The 17650-nt window shown below is 39.7% G+C and overlaps 2 protein-coding genes across 2 annotated transcripts in view; both read left to right on the top strand.

Annotated features, from left to right (window-relative positions):
- Window positions 1-6583: 6583 nt before the first annotated feature.
- stc1 (stanniocalcin 1) lies at window positions 6584-16077 on the top strand. Its single transcript, XM_083554065.1, has 4 exons — window positions 6584-7166; window positions 13258-13400; window positions 13812-14023; window positions 15438-16077. Exons 1-4 carry the CDS (start codon window positions 6623-6625, stop codon window positions 15718-15720), a joined length of 1182 nt encoding a protein of 393 aa, XP_083410191.1. The 5' UTR covers window positions 6584-6622; the 3' UTR covers window positions 15721-16077.
- The window catches only part of klhl22 (kelch-like family member 22), a 279020-nt gene continuing 268863 nt past the window's right edge, over window positions 7494-17650 (top strand). The window contains exon 1 of the mRNA XM_083554034.1: window positions 7494-7503. The gene's annotated coding sequence lies outside the window, so the exon portion shown is untranslated. The remainder of the gene's footprint in view (window positions 7504-17650) is intronic.

The raw sequence follows: 17650 nt of genomic DNA, 5'->3' as shown, positions 1-17650 counted from the left end.
CAGCATTTTTTTTTGTTCCTTATACAAGGGGGTATCAGGTCCCCTGGTGGTCTAGTGGTTGGGATGCAGCGCTCTCACCGCTGCGGTTCGATCCCCGGTCAGGGAACCAACCCCAGCCATTAGGGATGCAAAAGCCTTAGTGCAGGTCCCAAGCCCGGATAAATGGGGAGGGTTGCGTTAGCAAGGGCATCCAGCATAAAAACATGTGCCAAATTAAACATGCGGATGATCCGCTGTGGCGACCCCAAATGGGAGAAGCCGAAAGAAAGTTTATACAAGGGGGTATCAAAAAGTTTCATGACAAGCTCTGTTTACAAGAAAGTACTTTGTTTATCTGCGTTTACACACTATCACCTTCAAAATAGTCCCATTGCACAGCAATGCAGTGCTCCTAGCGTTCCTACCACTTCTGGAATGTTCCCAAAGTGTGTCGAGCACCTTCTGTGATTCGTGCTGGATCGCTGCAATGGCACGGAAACAGCGATCTTCGAGCTGTATCTTCATCTTCGGGAAGAATATGAGAGACCGTGTTGTTTTTGGCGAGAAGCTCAGTTACAAAGCCTCCGATGTTTTTTTGGCACACTGATTTATGAAGGTCAGCGCTCCCTGTGACTGTGCGTGCAGCCTTGTGCTGCCATCTGGTGGCATGTTACAGAACATGTCTCGAACCTTTTCGATGCGACCTTGTATAAAGTATGCATAAGCTATATATTCAAAAGCCTGGTATACCTTCACTCAGTAATTCATTTATTTCCGGTAAGCATTTTATTCTGGTCAGAGTGACAGTAGATCAATCTGTTATTGATATACTCATCATTCCAGTGAAAAGGTGACACAAGAATTACTGAAATATTTCACTTTATTTCTATATTACTCATCATATCCTGTAAGAGCTCTGTATGAGATTTTAGTCACCACTATCCTTTTTTTTTTTTTTTTTTTTTTTTTTTTTTTTTACACATTTTTACCACGTGTCATTCTCTTCCTCCTGTTGCATCAGCTAATCCGTTTCCCTCCTCAGGCTATCTATTGCTAAACCTCTACTGTCATAACCAATTCACTTCCTATACCACACAGGATAAGATGTGCTTCCTACATGGCACAATCACTGTTCAAGCGTTTGCACACTGAGCATCATATAGCATTAAACAACATGCTTGGGGAAGTCTGAGGTTTTCTATGGCAGGTGTTTGATTGTAATGTAAGAAGAACATTGAAACGATTGATATATGGTGTGTTTGTGTTTAGGCTGTGTTCCTTTATATCCATTTGGAATCAAATCCAGGGATTTTACCAAGAAACGTTTACATCTTTACCGCACCTGTCAGTTCCAGAATAAACATGTAAGTGCACTCATTAGCTGGTATGTTTGGATAGTGAAATGCACCCAACTAAACCATAAGTAGCTGATACTTTGTACTGATCTGAATTCAGCCTTAAGGATAGGAAAAATATTGCAGACGAAACTTGCACCATAAAGATTCTGGTTCTGTTTTTAGGAGTTGGCTGACCTGGATTTGGCAAAAATCTAAAAAAGAAAAAAGAAATCCCCAACCATACTTGCAATGCCATCTGGCCAAAGCAATCAGAGCAAAGAGTTATTTCACAAATCAGCACACACACGTATCAGATATCAATGCAAGTATTAGCCAGCCATTAATCTGCATAGAAGCAGAAGAAGAATAGATTTTCCCCTCTTCTTTCTAAAAGATATTTCCTTTCTTTTTTCTCTGTATCATACATACAGCAGGGAAGGTTGAAGGCTAACACGTGCTTCCTCTGAGACGTGTAACACCAGACACCTGCCGCTTTTTCAATTGGTGCTCAGCCTACTGCTATAGGGCAGTGTGAAAGCTCTATCTACCCTCTTCTGCATACACAAGCTCACAGATGATTGGCTGGTGTATCTGTGATTGAAAGGGAAGAGAGTGAAGGGTATCGCTTTTACTTTCTCCCAGCCATGGATAGCTGTGGCATCATCGGGATTGAACCTCAAGAACTCCTAGTGATGGGGCACCTATAATCTTTATCCATACTGCGTAAGGGTTCACTGCATGCTTTGATGATAATGAAGGCTATATCCATTGGAAGATTTAGAAGAGACTCTCCCTCTCTTTCTCTCTCTCTCTCTCTCTCTCTCTCTCTCTCTCTCTCTCTCTCTCTCTCTCTCTATCTCTTTATCTCTCTCTCTCTCTTGCTATATATAGTTCATCCCTCAATTGTGCTTTCAGGGACTTGTAAAATGTAAAAAAATGTATTACCAGAAGAATCAGTCAAATTTACAAAAGGCTATAAAGCTTTCACTTCCAGCAAGGATCATCACAGGTACCGAAACAAAAGTGCTATTCACGGAGGCCAAGCGAAAAAGAGTGAAAACAACGAGCATCGCTGACAGAATGTGGTACATTTTTTTGCGCCAGAACAAGTAAACGCGAAGCAAACCGATCATCATTAATGGGAAGCAGTCAATCGATCATCCTGATGTCCTTCATCGTGTATAAACTGTTGCTTGTTTTCGATCTAAGGTATCGGAAGTAATCTCTTGTGTCTGTTCAACGTGAACCTGCCAAGAAATTATTTTTCACTCTTTCCATTTGAAGCATTGAATTCTACATCAAACCTATACAGAACTAATCAACACATCATTTTATAAAGCATTCATCCAGCATACTGTTGGAAACCTTTTTGCTTTGCTGCAGTTCAAATTGTACCAGGCACCAGCACGCATGGTAATTTACACTGTAGGAAGTCTATTACTACCGTTGCCCACTTCACGCTGGTATCCTTATGAATGTTCAAGGTACTTATTCTTAAGCTTTATGGCCCAGTGTTTTCACTGCAACAGTTCTACATTAATGCCATGACTCATTACAGATGTGTGGTTCTTTCCCAAACTGTTACCACAAACTTGGAGGCACACAAATCACTTGCACTAGGAGACCCAAACCTGTTCCAGCATGACACCAAGCCAGCTTCATGTAGATTCGGTTTAATTGAGTTGGAGTGGAAGATCTTAAGTGGCCTAATATAAAGTTTTGATTTTAACCATACTGAATTAACTCATTATTATGGGCTTAACACATTTATGGGCTTGTTTGTGTAATTCAGTTACCATTATTTTGTCTGTATAATTGTGTTATAACTGTTTAAAATTACCTTTGCATTTCAATTCCATATTCTAGCCAGATAGCATTCATTCCTATGAAGAGGTGGAGGTTAGGACCTTGGACTTCTGGGTTGGTTGTGAGTTCAAATCTCAGCACTGTCAAGCTGCCACTCTGGAGCAATGTTCTTACGCCTAATTGTAAGTCACTTGAACCAATGCTTATAAAAACATTTCATGTATTTCCTCTACGAATATGAGATATATCATCATGCACAATGTTCTCAAACGTTCTCAAAACTACTTGTGCTGAAGATATTTGCTGATGATAATCAATGGCGAACAGTAATGAAGTAAATGTAATTCGTTACTGTCCTTAAGTAGCTTTTTTGCACATCTGTACTTCACTGAAGTATTTCCATTTGGGGAGACTTTTACTTCACTACGTTTCAAAGTGAAATGTCTTACTTTTTACTCAACTATGTTTTACGTATTCAGTCTTTCTTTTGTATTTATTTATGTGTGGATAAAATCTTAACTAGTCAAACATGCAGCACCAATCAGGGTAGAGCATGGGCTCTGCTATGAACTTGGTTTGGTTGAAAATTGGTGGAATCTAATTATTACCAACATCCAACACATCAGAACATTTTGATAGTGATTTTGTTTTGAAGTAAAAGGTTTTGGCCTCATGGTGATTTTTATAGATATCAATCAGTGTTTCTTCTTCTTCTTTCGGCTTCTCCCATTAGGGGTCGCCACAGCGGATCATCTGTCTCCACAACCCCCTGTCCTCTACATCTGCCTCTGTCACACCAACCACTTGCATGTCTTCCTTCACCACATCCATGAACCTCCTCCTTGGCCTTCCTCTTTTCCTCCTTCCTGGTGGCTCCATCCTCAGCATTCTCCTACCGATATACCCCATGTCCCTCCTCTGCACATGTCCAAACATCTCAATCTCACCTCCCTCACCTTGTCTCTAAAACGTCCTACATGAACTGTCCCTCTAATAAACTTATTTCTAATCCTGTCCATCGTCGTCACTCCCAACGAAAACCTCAACATCTTCAGCTCTGCTACCTCCAGCTCCACCTCCTGTCTTTTACTCAATACCACTGTCTCTAATCCATACAACATCGATATCAATTAGTGTTTGACCACATAATATGATTCTATTAGTTGATTGGTGTGTTAAGAGTCACATTCGAGTCTTTTCACACAAACTGAGTTGATTAAGCAAAGAGTCGTGTGACAACAATGATAATAGGAACATTATAGCCATAATAAATCATAGTACTTTCGATACTTAAGTACATTTGAAAGCAAAAACTTTTGTACTTTTACTCAAGTGAAAGTTTAAAGAGAGCATTTTTACTTTTACTGGAGGAATATTTTACAGAGTGGATCACTTCTTTAACTCAAGAACGTGGTTTGTGTTCTTCGTCCACCACTGATGATGATAAGTAGTGAGCTATAGTAAGATAAGAATGACGAGTCCATTGATGAATGATGTGTTTTACTAGATAGACGTGTCTTGAAAAATTTGCATAATCATAAACACTAGCAAGACGGCAGATGATGGCGTAAGTACACTTGGTAGTGCAGTGTTAACTAATAAAAATAATAGAAATAATAAATGATGTGATGGTGTGATTGGGTCCAGCATAAAGTGTAGTGACTTTTGGTGCTCTAAATTTTATTACTCTCCTATAACAGCGTATCCTCAGGTGTTTTTCTTTTCTTTTTTTTCCAATACAGCAATTTGCTAACAATTAATTTACATAAATAAAATTATCTTATGTGGTGTTTGTGGCATAAATAGTTTAATCTTAATGGAATGAGGTTGGGTTTGTTTGCTGAAATGGATTGTTTGTCATCAGAAAGGTAAAATTTGGTACACGGTTCAGTCATACAACTGTGAATGTAATACATTTTATTTATCTATTACACATATAATTACCATATAAGTGACCAGACTAGATAGATAGATAGATAGATAGATAGATAGATAGATAGATAGATAGATAGATAGATAGATAGATAGATAGATAGATAGATAGATAGATAGATAGATAGATAGATAGGCAGGCAGGCAGGCAGGCAGGCAGGCAGGCAGGCAGACAGACAGACAGACAGACAGACAGACAGACAGACAGACAGACAGACAGACAGATAGATAGATAGATAGATAGATAGATAGATAGATAGTATTGTAATGGAATGCACCCATGGATGGGATGTCAAGTCCATCACAAAGCATCAGACACACACATTTACACATAGGAGGAGAATTTATTATATCTCAACCAATCAGATGATTTAGAGCATTTGAGAAGAAACCAGAAAGCCTGAAGAAAACCCTAAAGTGTCACCAATATATAAATAGAACGAAATAAGGATCTTGGAGGCCTTGGTGTATATCTTGGGGGGATCTTTGGGTGGGAGGGGGACATATTCCCATGGGTCTTATGGAACAGTCTGACGATCTCCATGAGGCATGACTTCCAAAACCGGCTAAAAAAAATGTCACGTCACTGAGAGGCGTGCGCTGCCGCACGTGCGCTGCTTATCATGTTGCCAGATTGGACGCAAACCCTCTGTAGTGATGCAATATTTCATGGTTTGAAGTTCCAAAAAAATTGGTCTGATTATTAAAAAAAAAAGAACAAAAACAGTATGTTACCTACTGCTACTTTTATTCAAGCGCCAACACCAAGATCTCTAGCTTTGTTTTTTCAAGGGATGTTTTTTTTATTTTTAATGTCAGCTCCATGGGTTATCTGTTGGAGCTTCTGCTGATGTTGGATCGCTCCACAAAATGCCAGCGCGATAACAATTCAAATCATATGAATGACATCCAGTGGTGGAGTTTTCGTTTTCTTTTTTTTTTCCTCTTCAATGCATCCAGTGAAAAAATGGGAAAGCACAATGAAAATGATTTACCTGCTAAATAAAACAAAAAGGGTGTTGGAGGAAAAATCAAGTCACTCGTTTGTTAAGCATAATAATTAAATATTCGAGCATGCATGGTGATAGAGATCAGACTGTCAGTAACGCAAATGGTCTATTTTGATAGAACTTCATATGACGAATGAAGAAGGTGAATAAGGATCTAAATAAACGTTGGGGTGAATGAGGGGCTGCAGCTGTGCAATACGAAAATGCATATTCAGCGTCCTCCAATGATGCACCAAAAGTCCAAATCCCGTGCATTTGTATCATGATAATGAAGGCAGACCAGAAAACAGCTTCCAAACCTCGTTTTTTGGCTAAAAACAACTTATATAAGATGACCAGAAGAGCTTCCCAAGAGAAGCAGGAAACATCTCAATCACATGGATGACAAGCAGGAGTCTACACGCGTTGCTTAACTGCCCTGTAACGGGGTTTGAGGAGGAGGAAGGAGAGGGATGGAGAGTTGGGTGGGGGGGGTGGGGGGGTGGGGGGGTGGAAGAGGGTGGTGGGGTGAGGGGGAAGGGGTGGCAAAAAGTTTCAGATGTGCATTTTAATGCCCGGATGCCGGGTTGTGATTGGGCTCTAGATGCTCCGGCATGGCTATATAAAGGGCGATCTGCACACGCACACGCACACACTCGCACGCGCGCGCGCACACACACACGCACATGCACAGAGCGCGCGCTGAGAGACAGAGAAAGAGAGAGCCTTGATAATTGCTGGATGCGCAACACGAATCCGGTCGGCGAAAAAAAAATAAAAAAATTTCCGGTTCACCGATCTGCACGAGACCGAGCCTTCGTCCCTGTCGTTAAAGCGTGCATCGGCGTTGTCACATCTGCTAAATCCGCCGTGCACAACTCTCACCGGGAGGTAGAGGAGCACGACCCGTTTAATCCCTCTGAAATAAAAGAAGAGAATTCAGGGAAGCCTCAAGAGATGCCAAGAAGAAGCGGACTTTGGTTGCCGCTGCTGCCGCCGCTGCTACCGCTGCTCTTGCTCGTGCTACCGTTCGGGCTGCCGGTCGTCGCATCGGCGCACGAGCAGGACGTAAACGAGTCTTACACGCCGCGGAGAGCGCGCGCCTCCGCCACCAACAGCCCCGGTAAGTAGCAGCAGCATCCTCATCCTCATCCTTAACCTCCTCCTCCTCATCCTCCTCCGCTCGCGGCGCTTCTTTTGGCGCTACACTGTGCGCCGAACATCCAAAGAGCTCAAGCCAATCAGTTGTTATTTGCACGCGCTGCTTGACATGATTACTAAATTTTCCACATGCACTCGAGTTTTTACTTGCAGCATAATCTAGAAGCATGCATCTTTTTTTGTGCACGCTTTATTACACCGCTGACTTGACCAAAATCATTCAGCTGAGTTGATCGGTGTATTTTCTTTTTTTTTTTTTTGCATCAGCGCAATCAGAGATGCAGCGCGTGCTGTGAGACGTGCACCGTTAGATATAAGGGATGCGGTCCTGCACTTCCGTCTCATTTCAACATTGCACATAGCACAAAATCGATAGCAAGCACAGATTCGAGACATTTTTTTCCTGGCCTATAAAAGCCTTTACACTCCCCTCACCATCACCACCATCACCACCACCCTCCTTTCCCAGTCATTAAGCCGGCTTCAGTGTTTCTCCCTCCACATGCTGAAGGTGTCACGTTTGAAGCGCACCGATCAAAATCCGAGTTCTTCTTCAAACCTCTTTAAAAAAGCCCTATAGCATGCACATGAATCAATTCTTTCTTGGTCTTTCTTTGTTTCCTCTGGGTGCTTATTTGACATCCTGCTCTCTAAACTTGGCATAAAAGTTGCAACAGTACCAAGCAACATGTGTTATTTAATAGGATGCATTCTGACATTGTGGAATAGTATCTTCCCGTCAAGATGCTGCTGAGTGCAAAAGCTCATTTCAGTGTGCAAGAGAAAACAGGGATGGAGCCATTACAGGGCATGGTTACAGTGAGGTCCAAATTGCATTCAAATGTCTCACAGATAATATAGTGCAATGCTGAGTGTCCTACATCACTTGCATTTTTTTTTATTATCATTATATCAGTTTAAAACTCAGTTTGAGAAATATTTATGGTTTCTAAAGCCATCTGAGCTACCTGTTGATTTCTGATTTGCAATGCATTCAGCAGTTTTTATGTTAATAATACACTTCATCATGCAAGTTGTATCGTACTGCAAGCTTGCAAGCAGCCTAAACAAACAATTTGAGGTTTCCATTTTACAAACAGTCAAACTCTTGTTGTCATTTGGTTTAAAGCGTCTATCCTCTAGGGGCTTTTTTTTTTTTTTTTTGTCACAGCCTGTGAAATTCTTTCTTCCCATATCCCAGCGATGTTGATAAGCCGGGGTTTTAGGTGATGATAAACTTTGGCTAAAAAATGGCATCAATTTCCTCCACACTGGAACATAGTGCTTGATATATGCAGCTAGCTAGATAACAAGCCAGCAAGAAAAAGTAAGCTCAAGTCAGGAAAACTCATCTGTGTCAATTCTTTAATGTAGCTCATTTACTGCGGTTTGCCATACCCTGACTTATTTGAGCTATATTTGAGTTGCACTCAGTTGCAAGCAGTAATCGTTAATACTGAACTGTCTTGGTTTCTGGAAATATCTAGGTAGCTTACAAGCTAGTAGACCTTTACAGGTATGCGGTAGTCCATATAAATATACATGAAATACAGACATTAACGGTACTTCCTTATTCCTGCTCATTCGTACTGTATTTGATTGAGTGTAAAAGATTGTATCAGAGCTCGTTATCTTTCTCGCCTCTAAATTACGTATTAGTATTAGTATGCACTTGCTATTTTGTAATTTGCTTACTGAAGTTTGTGTCCAAGCGAGCCAGCTAGCAAGCCCACAGGAGTAAATACACACTCAGAATCATCAAACCGTTCACTAAGGAAATTCAATTTCATTTTGCTTGAGGACAAGTGCATTCCTACTGCTATCTCCACATACGGTGTAAGTGCTCGATCGTGTAATATGTTATACAGACTACTAAAGGAAGTAAAGGGAAGTGCGCTAACATCAAATGTTTCAGTGTAATATCTCGTTGCTTTACTCAGCTGACTTGTTAACAAGCTCATATCGCTCTGTACATAGGGCAATATTTATATCACTCTGTACATAGTGAGAGGAATTCGAGCATGTGAGGAAATTCAGCCATTCTGGTGCCAAGGTCAAGAGAGTTCCTACTGAAAAATCTGCTTCAGGCATCAATATTTTTGCCTTCTGCATCAGATTACTCTGTGTTAACAAATATCTTAAATGTATATATATATATATTTAGAAATCTATATTGTATATGCACAACAGCGCCACTAATGGTCATGCACTGAATGAGCAAAAGCGAAGCTTTTCGGTTTGGCATGCTTCCCCAACAGATCTTATGATCTTATTACTTCTGACCAAAATGTTGTGAGTTCAAATCCCACCACCACTAAGCTCCCACTGCTGGGCCCTTGAGCAAGGCCCTTAATCCTCTAATGTATAAATGGGATAATTGTAAGTCGCTCTGGATAATGGTGTCTACTCAATGCCCTAAATGTAAATCTAATATGTGGCTATAATGTCGGCCATACTGCAAGTAGCAAAGAGACCAATCATATGAGAATGTACCAGTTGGTGCTGGGAGTTATTTGTGATTAACTGCTTAAGGTTTGTCAGAACAGGAAGTGATGCTTAACCATATAAAATGTGCAGTCATTTTTTGATGCAGAAGAATATGAAGGTCACAAGAGAACGAGCGATATTAGCGATATGAATGTGTTTATTCTGGGCAGAATAGGAGCTCCGAGTGCATGTGTCCTAGTCTGATTGCTGCCGCTGGGAAATTAGGATAACCTTTGTAGGGCAACCTTTGTCACCTCAGCGGTCGATTCATTATTCCTGCCAAGGCTTTAGCCCAATGGTAGCGTCATGCTGTTGACAGAATGCCTCTGTGTGGGTCGTACAGGCAGAAAATGTCGCCAGATAACACAGTTCAACCTGCTTTCTCATAATGTCTTTGATGTAAAAAAATATATATAATAAACTAAAATCAGTGAACTGGATAACAATAGAGAAAACCTTAAATATAATGGACTTGGTGTGTCAGCTGACAAACCTGCGGGTCACTCGAAGTTTCCCAGAGGAGGAAAAAAAATGACTTTAATGTCCAAAAACATATTAAATAGAAAGCAATTACCATGCAGTGACGCCAGCTTGGCAAGACGAATAAAGTGGATCTGTGTGCAGTGTGGGACATTCAGCTCTGCCGTGTCTCTGCTCAGGAAAACCTTTGTCAGGGCTCCACTTGGTATTTGCATAACTTCCTGTTGTACTTAGTTGCTAGGGGAGACATGTACTGACTCAGTGTTTTATAGACAAAGAGACAGTGGTGCTACAGTAAGCACTCAGAACTAAAATAGAGCGAACCTTCTTGCATCGAACGTACGAGCGTCACAAGGTACCACAATCGATGTCTTGTTACAGAAACGTGATCGTTTTGAGAAATCCATGTGTAAAGCCCAATTTTTTTTTTTTGCACAGATATCACTTTGTGAGGTTTTAAATGTACTATAGATATTCTTTTAAGACTATTCAAATATGTGCTGTAGGGAATGAGGTCATTCACTGATGATAAAAAAAAAAAAAGCCTGACATAATCTTGAGATTCTGCAAGGCAATCGAGTTCAGTTCAGGGTCATGAAGGCGAAATCTGAACAGGTAACTATGTACGTGCAGAATATAAAATATTTTTTAAATCGTCAGGTTATACTGTTGTTATTGCAATGCTTGCCAAAAACATGACAGCGAGACACACGCCCAAAAAAAAAAAAAGAAGTGGAGCAAAGACAAAAAGGTTCATTGTCGACTCGAACTTGTCAGAACTCGTCGTCAGGGGCCTATGTACACATTGCGGGAGAGCAAGCCCACTTTTACTCAAGCCTCCTCGGTCATAATATATCCGTGCACATTGCTTGGGGTTCACGTTCGCACAATAAGAGCTCTATCTGGGGATCAACAAATCGATAGTTCACACCACTGTTTGGTGACTTTTTCGCTCCTGGGTGGCCTGACGAGGTCATAACACAAGGTTTACTCATCGTAACCGGAATGGTTCAAAGAAAGGAAACGCTAACATGTTTCCCTTACGGCTAACGTCACGCACCGCAGGTGTGGATGCATCATCGGATGAGGTCAGAGAGTTTCACTGAAACTAATGGCGCAGCATGGATGCAGGACACGAGTCCAACGATCGATTGGATAGTGACACCACTGTCAAATTTTGGGGTGATTGGTATCTTTTCCAATAAATGAAAAACATGCAGATCTGAAAGTACATTGTATTTTTTAGGTGAAGTGAGAAGGTTTTTGAGTGTTCGGAAATGATTTATGAAATACGATTTATGATATTTTTACCCCCTAAAACAACCAAATTCATTTTATAATACATATGTTACATGCAGAGCAGTGTATATTAATTAAGGAGTATACACACACACACACTTGGTGCTTTCCTGTTATAGGAAAATGACATCATGATAGAGTGGCGTGCTGCAACCCTGTGAAGCCTTTTTTTTTCCAATATCCCGATTTTTCTCTTTTATACCACAGTGATATCCAAACAACTTTTTAGTAAAGAATGATGCATTGTTCTAATTGTCAATTACCATTCGTGTTCTTTTTTGAGACAGGTTGGACAACCTTGGCCTGTTGAATAAGCATCGATGAGCCATTTATAGGAACTTCATTTGTGATCTTGCGTACATCTGACCCTATAGACAATGGACATATTCATCCTATGACATTAAGGGGCTTTCTGGTTATTTCATAAGTCTGCATTTCTGCCAGCTGCATTTATGCAACAACACACAACCTATTTTTTTTCCCGCTCCGATGCCCAAAACAATGGGTCTGATGCAACAGTAGTTTCTCTTTCACACACTAAACACATCCACACACCCTCACATACACACACAAATACTCACACACACATACGCACGCACACACTGCTGCCATAAAAAAACATCTTTAATGTGGGGTGGCACAGTGACCCAATACACTGTGCAAGTGTTTATAGTCCCTGGCACTGGAGCGTTGTAGGTGGTTTTGGCAAGCTCGCCTGTGGAGCTGAGCGTTATTGTCTTGTCACATGTGAGCGTAATGGAAGCAGCAGATCTTGTGCCAAATGCGACAGTCAGCAGAAAGCGATACCGTATGGCACGCATCCCCTTGCCGCCTCCCTGCTCATAAACCATTCTCTTCTTATGAGGGGCAAACTCAGGGCACACAGCACCCAGACTGCCTTAAAGCCCCCAGGAGGCTGGCTATTGATATTTCCAGCACAGTAGGTCACAAATGCATTTCCAAGAACAGAAAACAACCACTGGTATACTCGTAAACCCGACTGCCAATGCTCAAAATATAGAGTAATTACTCGAAATTGTGCCCCAGCCTTATATATTTTAAAGTGCCAGTGGCCACTCAAGTGTGTTGTTATTTGTAATATTAGGTCTACACATGAAGAAATCTGGCTTGCAAGGGATAGAAATTCACATTGGATCATTTACAGTCTTTGCAAAGCTGCACTAATCAACGTGGATCCATAGTTTGTTTCCCGGTTGTAATTTAAAACATAATGAGAATGTGTCCTTTTAAGAACGTGTCATTTTTTGTGTTTTTTTTTTTTGCACAGTTTCTGCACAAAAAACCGTGTCTAACAATGTTGTTCCTATTGATTTGTGCAGCTTTCATGAGCACTTTGTACAGATCCTGGACTCAGTGGATCCGTGATGTATAGGGTGTAATGTGGGAATACACGCTGGATTGAATGTTCATTGCAGTGCACTTATACTAATTTACACACTCATGCATGCTTATAAATTTTAATTGCCAATCCATCTACTGGCATGGTTTGGAAGATAGAAGGACACCAGAGAATCAGAAGAAAAAAGACCATGAGGAATGCAGAACATTAAACATTTTCCCACAGGCATGTACAGTATGACCCAAGATCAGGGCCAAACTGGGGCAACACTACCTTCAAGTACCTCCTCAAGCCTTTTCACCAAAGTTTTTTTCATGAATTACAATCTAAATTGTTCACATCAAACATTTCTCAGTATGGTGATCCTAAGGGTTTGGGTTAAAAGTATATCTCACTGTGTTAACTCTTTATTTGTTTGTTTTTACAGCGGATGTTGTGCGCTGTTTAAATAGTGCCCTCCAAGTGGGCTGTGGTGCCTTCGCTTGTCTGGAGAATTCCACGTGTGATACAGATGGAATGCATGACATCTGCAAGTCCTTTCTCTACAGTGCTGCTAAATTCGACACTCAGGTTTGTGTCATGTTTACATCGTATTGAGATTAAAATGGTAAAATTAACTGTGCCAGTATTTGCTGGTGGGGTATCCTAAGAAGCATGCCGTAATGATACCTTAAATTGTCAAAAGATTTGGAAACTGTTCAACAATTATCTGGGGAATTTAAAGTTATGGGGAGGGGATTTGCATAATCTCTCTACAAAGACACTAGCCAATCTTTGAGTTCAATGAGTTCATATATGCGAAACCACCAGTTGGTAAAAGTCTGGATGGCCACCTTTGTAGGCAAGTAACTAAATTTGGGACAAAACAAATGGGAAATATTTTGTCACACTTGCAATAATTCACCATCATCTTTTATATAACCTACCATTCCCTGCTTGGAAATCTTTTAAATCAGCTTTACTGTTTGGTCCATATTCCAGGGCAAGGCTTTTGTGAAGGAGAGCCTAAAGTGCATCGCCAATGGCATCACCTCCAAGGTCTTTCTCACTGTGCGCCGGTGTACCACTTTCCAGCGGATGATCTCGGAGGTTCAGGAGGAGTGCTACACCAAGTTGGATATCTGCACTGTGGCCAAGTCAAACCCAGAAGCCATTGCAGAGGTAGCAAAACTGCCCAGCCACTTCCCTAACAAGTAAGACCCCTCAACCATCAATTCCTAAAGCATGAGAAAAAATGATTGTGTTTTCCTTCAGGTCACGAAAAACACATAGTATATAAGTATTTGTAAGAAAATCTGACCTTGGACAACTGCAAAAAACACATACTATATATAAGTATTTGTAAGAAAATCTGACCTTGGAAAACTGGTGTGGCATACTGGTTCAGAATTTTTATCAAGACCAATGAAGCAATTGACAATACAGTATATCTGTTATAGATGTGGAGAACCAATGTTTAACTTCTTTTGTGTGTTTCATTTGCTGGTGTACTGAATAGTACACTATAAAAATGTAACAGGATTTGAGTTGTTTCTGCAATCCAGGAGGGGGATACTATATATATTGTACAAATGAACACACACTGGGATCATTTGACCACGTAGTGAATTCATTAATATTCTGAGCTGCTGTAACTTCTATATATATATACCATTTATGGGTTGCTTTCTCGCAAGTGTTCATCACTGAAGAGCTGATCGGAAATCCCCACCTTTAAATCAATTTATTTGACTCATGCCTTTGGCAATGAAGCTGACATGGCACTGGGGTGAATGATGTGAATCAGAGTGCAAACACTGAGATAAACATGTCAGAACGACACTGTAGGTAAGTGATAGGTGCTGTTGCTGGTCTTTCCATTTTTACAGAAGTCCAGTTTTGCATAATCCCTTTCCAGAACATCGTATACGTCAAAGGAGTGACGTTTGTTGTAAATAGGCAGCGGAGACGTCAACCTGAGGAAGCATTCGATAACTAACATTATCTAGATTTGGCTTCCGCAGAACTTAATTCTTAAAAACACAAAGAAGCAGCCAGAAAACACGTCCATTTAACAAATCATGGGTTCAAGGTTTATGCAGGCAATCAGCATTAACAATAGTGATGAGAAGTTCGGATCATTTTAGTGACTTGGAATCTGTTTTAAGTCATTTAGTTCGTTTTGTTCCTTTGATCAGAAATAATATAAAATGTTAAATTTTCAATAAGCAGATTCCCCAACACGTCTGTATACACAAACTTTGATTATAGTTCTTATAATGAAAATGTGACAATGCGGCTAAGTACAAGTTATGATTAACAGAATGAGTAGCTCATATCTTTTGGTCCGCGTCTTTAGTTCTTTTGTCACGTGAAAAAAACTGTGAAAGACTCTGTGCAGCTGGGGATGGTTTGTCATCAACACCCTGGAAAACCATGAAATTACGAATAAGAACAGGAACTTTATGTTACAAATGCATATATAAAAAAATATCTAAATGTTCCAGTATTTAAGTGAGGTAAAAAATACAGCATTTTTATTTTATCATGTAAGGTTTGAAAGATGTTGTATCCATGCTGTTGTTGCTTGGGCTCAGTGGGCTCAGAGTGTTCGGTGTCTCACTGCAGGTTTTATGGGAAGCTGCTGCAGAGTTTAATGGACTGCGATGAGGAAACGGTCGACCTGTTGAGGGTGAATCTGATGGCCCGGTTGGGGCCTGAGATTGCCATGCTCTTCCAGCTTCTTCAGAACAAGCCTTGCCCATCCACTGCTGTGCCCACTGGGGTGGAGACTCACGGAGGATGGCACTGGCCCGCCAGTCCCCACCCACACAAGAACCAGCCTCATCTACGCAACAGGGACGCGGCCAATCTATTCAGCAAGAAACGCAACATGGACAACAGCTCTTAACAGCTCCCAGCCGTGTTTCTTCTTCGTCCAAACCTAGAGGTTGTGCACAATTTTGCGAAACAAAAAAAAAAACTAAACAAAACACATTAGTGGCTCAATCACCATCAGAATGCAGGAATAACGTTAATTCTCTTGAACAGGAAAAAATGCACCTATAAGAAAATAGCTTGAATGTCAAACGTTTCTGTTTATCGACTTTAGATTTAATTTGTATTGTCATAGGAAGGGACTAGTTTACCAGCTAAGCTTTGTTTATTTTTTTCCTATTTAGAAACAGACCTAAGCACAGATTAAATCTCTTGTGTAAAATCTAAAAAAAAAAAAAAATATTCAGGCCATTATGTAGAAAGTTCTTAGAGAGGTTTAAAAAAAATTATATATATATATATATATATATATATATATATATATATATATATATATATATATATATATATATATATATATATATATATATAATTTTCATTAAAATTATCTAAAGGGAAAAAATCTGAAAATAATACCACCAATATAGAACCATTTATATATCTATACAACCAATATATCGTAAAAAAAACAAAACAAACAAAAAAAAAAAAAAACAGGTTACAACAAAGAAAATATGTGTATATATACTGAATATATTGTTAATGTGAAATAGTTGGCATGTGCTATAAATATAAGAGTGTACTATTTATTTATTAACAGATATTTGACTATTTTTAGATGTTCAATTGCCACTAGATCTTAAAATTGCCACTAGCCTTTTATGTGAACGCTCACTCACTGGGTGAGAAATCTTTGGAAAAAAAAAAAAAGAAAAAAAAAAAAGAAAGAAAGGATGAAAGAATGAAAATCTGCAGGAATTCATTATAAAAGACCAAAAATACGAAGATTTACTCCAGATGCCATATCTCATAGAGCCTGTGTGTGGTAACATTAGGTGTCATGAATAATTATAATTTTTTTTTTTTTTTACATAACTGATTAGAAATCTAAAGAAAGGTGATCATTTAGTAGATATTATTTTTTTATAAAAAAAAAAAAAAAAAGAAGGCAACATTTGTTGCTAACCCTCGAGTGCAATGCTAGTGTCACGTGTAAAAAAAAAAAAAGAAAAGCTGATTATAATATTACAGCCAGACGGGACAGATGAAGAACTTGCTCCCTGGTTAATATGACGTACAGAGATATGGAGGTCGAGCACGCAAAATAAGTGCTGCGAAAGCAAGCCAAGATGTCTATTTAAGAAAAGAGCCCTTTGGGTTTATTCCTATTTATTTTCCTACTATATTATTTAAGTGTTTATTTTATTGCATTTCTGTAGATATTCTGTCATAAGGCTGAGGCGTTTTTTTTTCTTTTTTCTTCGACATTTCTTTCTTTCTTTTTTTTTTTTTTAGTACCAGCGGCATTACCGAGTGCCTGTTTTTTTTTTTTTCTTTGTCTATTTCTTTTCTCTTTCATTCTTTACTTTCTACATAAAATGCCATGTAATGACTCTGTGCTGGTCATGGGGGAACACGTTGGTCATTTGAGTCGGCTCAACTCTGCTGCGAGTGTTGTACGGGACCACTAGAAAAGACTAAAAGTAAAAAAAAAAAAAAAAAAAATAAAAAAAAAAAAAAAAAGGTGTTGCGAGCATTGCCACTTACTGTGTATTTTGTGCAGGGTCAACAATAGACTGTTGCTTAGAGTTATATTTTCAGCTTTAATAAAAAAAAAATCTGCCTGTGTTAGGAGGGGGAGAAAAAAAAAATATCAACATCCAGTATTTCAAAGCACCGCCGGTTTTATTTTGTATGTGAAGGGTTGGGTTTCAAGTTGTTCTACAGTACACCTACGGTTAGCACAAACAGTTCAGAAACTGGAACAGTCACCGCAAAGTGTTTTCTGGAGCCATTCTTGACACTATGCAATGTACAATGTTTATGAAAAAAGGCCTTTTTTT

The sequence above is a fragment of the Silurus aristotelis genome, assembly GCF_946808225.1.
Source record: "Silurus aristotelis genome assembly, chromosome: 11".
Taxonomy (NCBI): Eukaryota; Metazoa; Chordata; class Actinopteri; order Siluriformes; family Siluridae; genus Silurus; species Silurus aristotelis.
Note: the sequence above shows the minus strand (reverse complement) of the source record. Positions and strands in the feature narration are given on the sequence as shown.

Coding starts and splice junctions, on each gene's coding strand:
- stc1 (XM_083554065.1), top strand. CDS start 6,623: ATGCCGGGTTGTGATTGGGCTCTAGATGCTCCGGCATGGCTATATAAA. Junction 13,401..13,811: donor CTGCTAAATTCGACACTCAG/GTTTGTGTCATG, acceptor TCCATATTCCAG/GGCAAGGCTTTTGTGAAGGA. Junction 14,024..15,437: donor CCCAGCCACTTCCCTAACAA/GTAAGACCCCTC, acceptor GTCTCACTGCAG/GTTTTATGGGAAGCTGCTGC.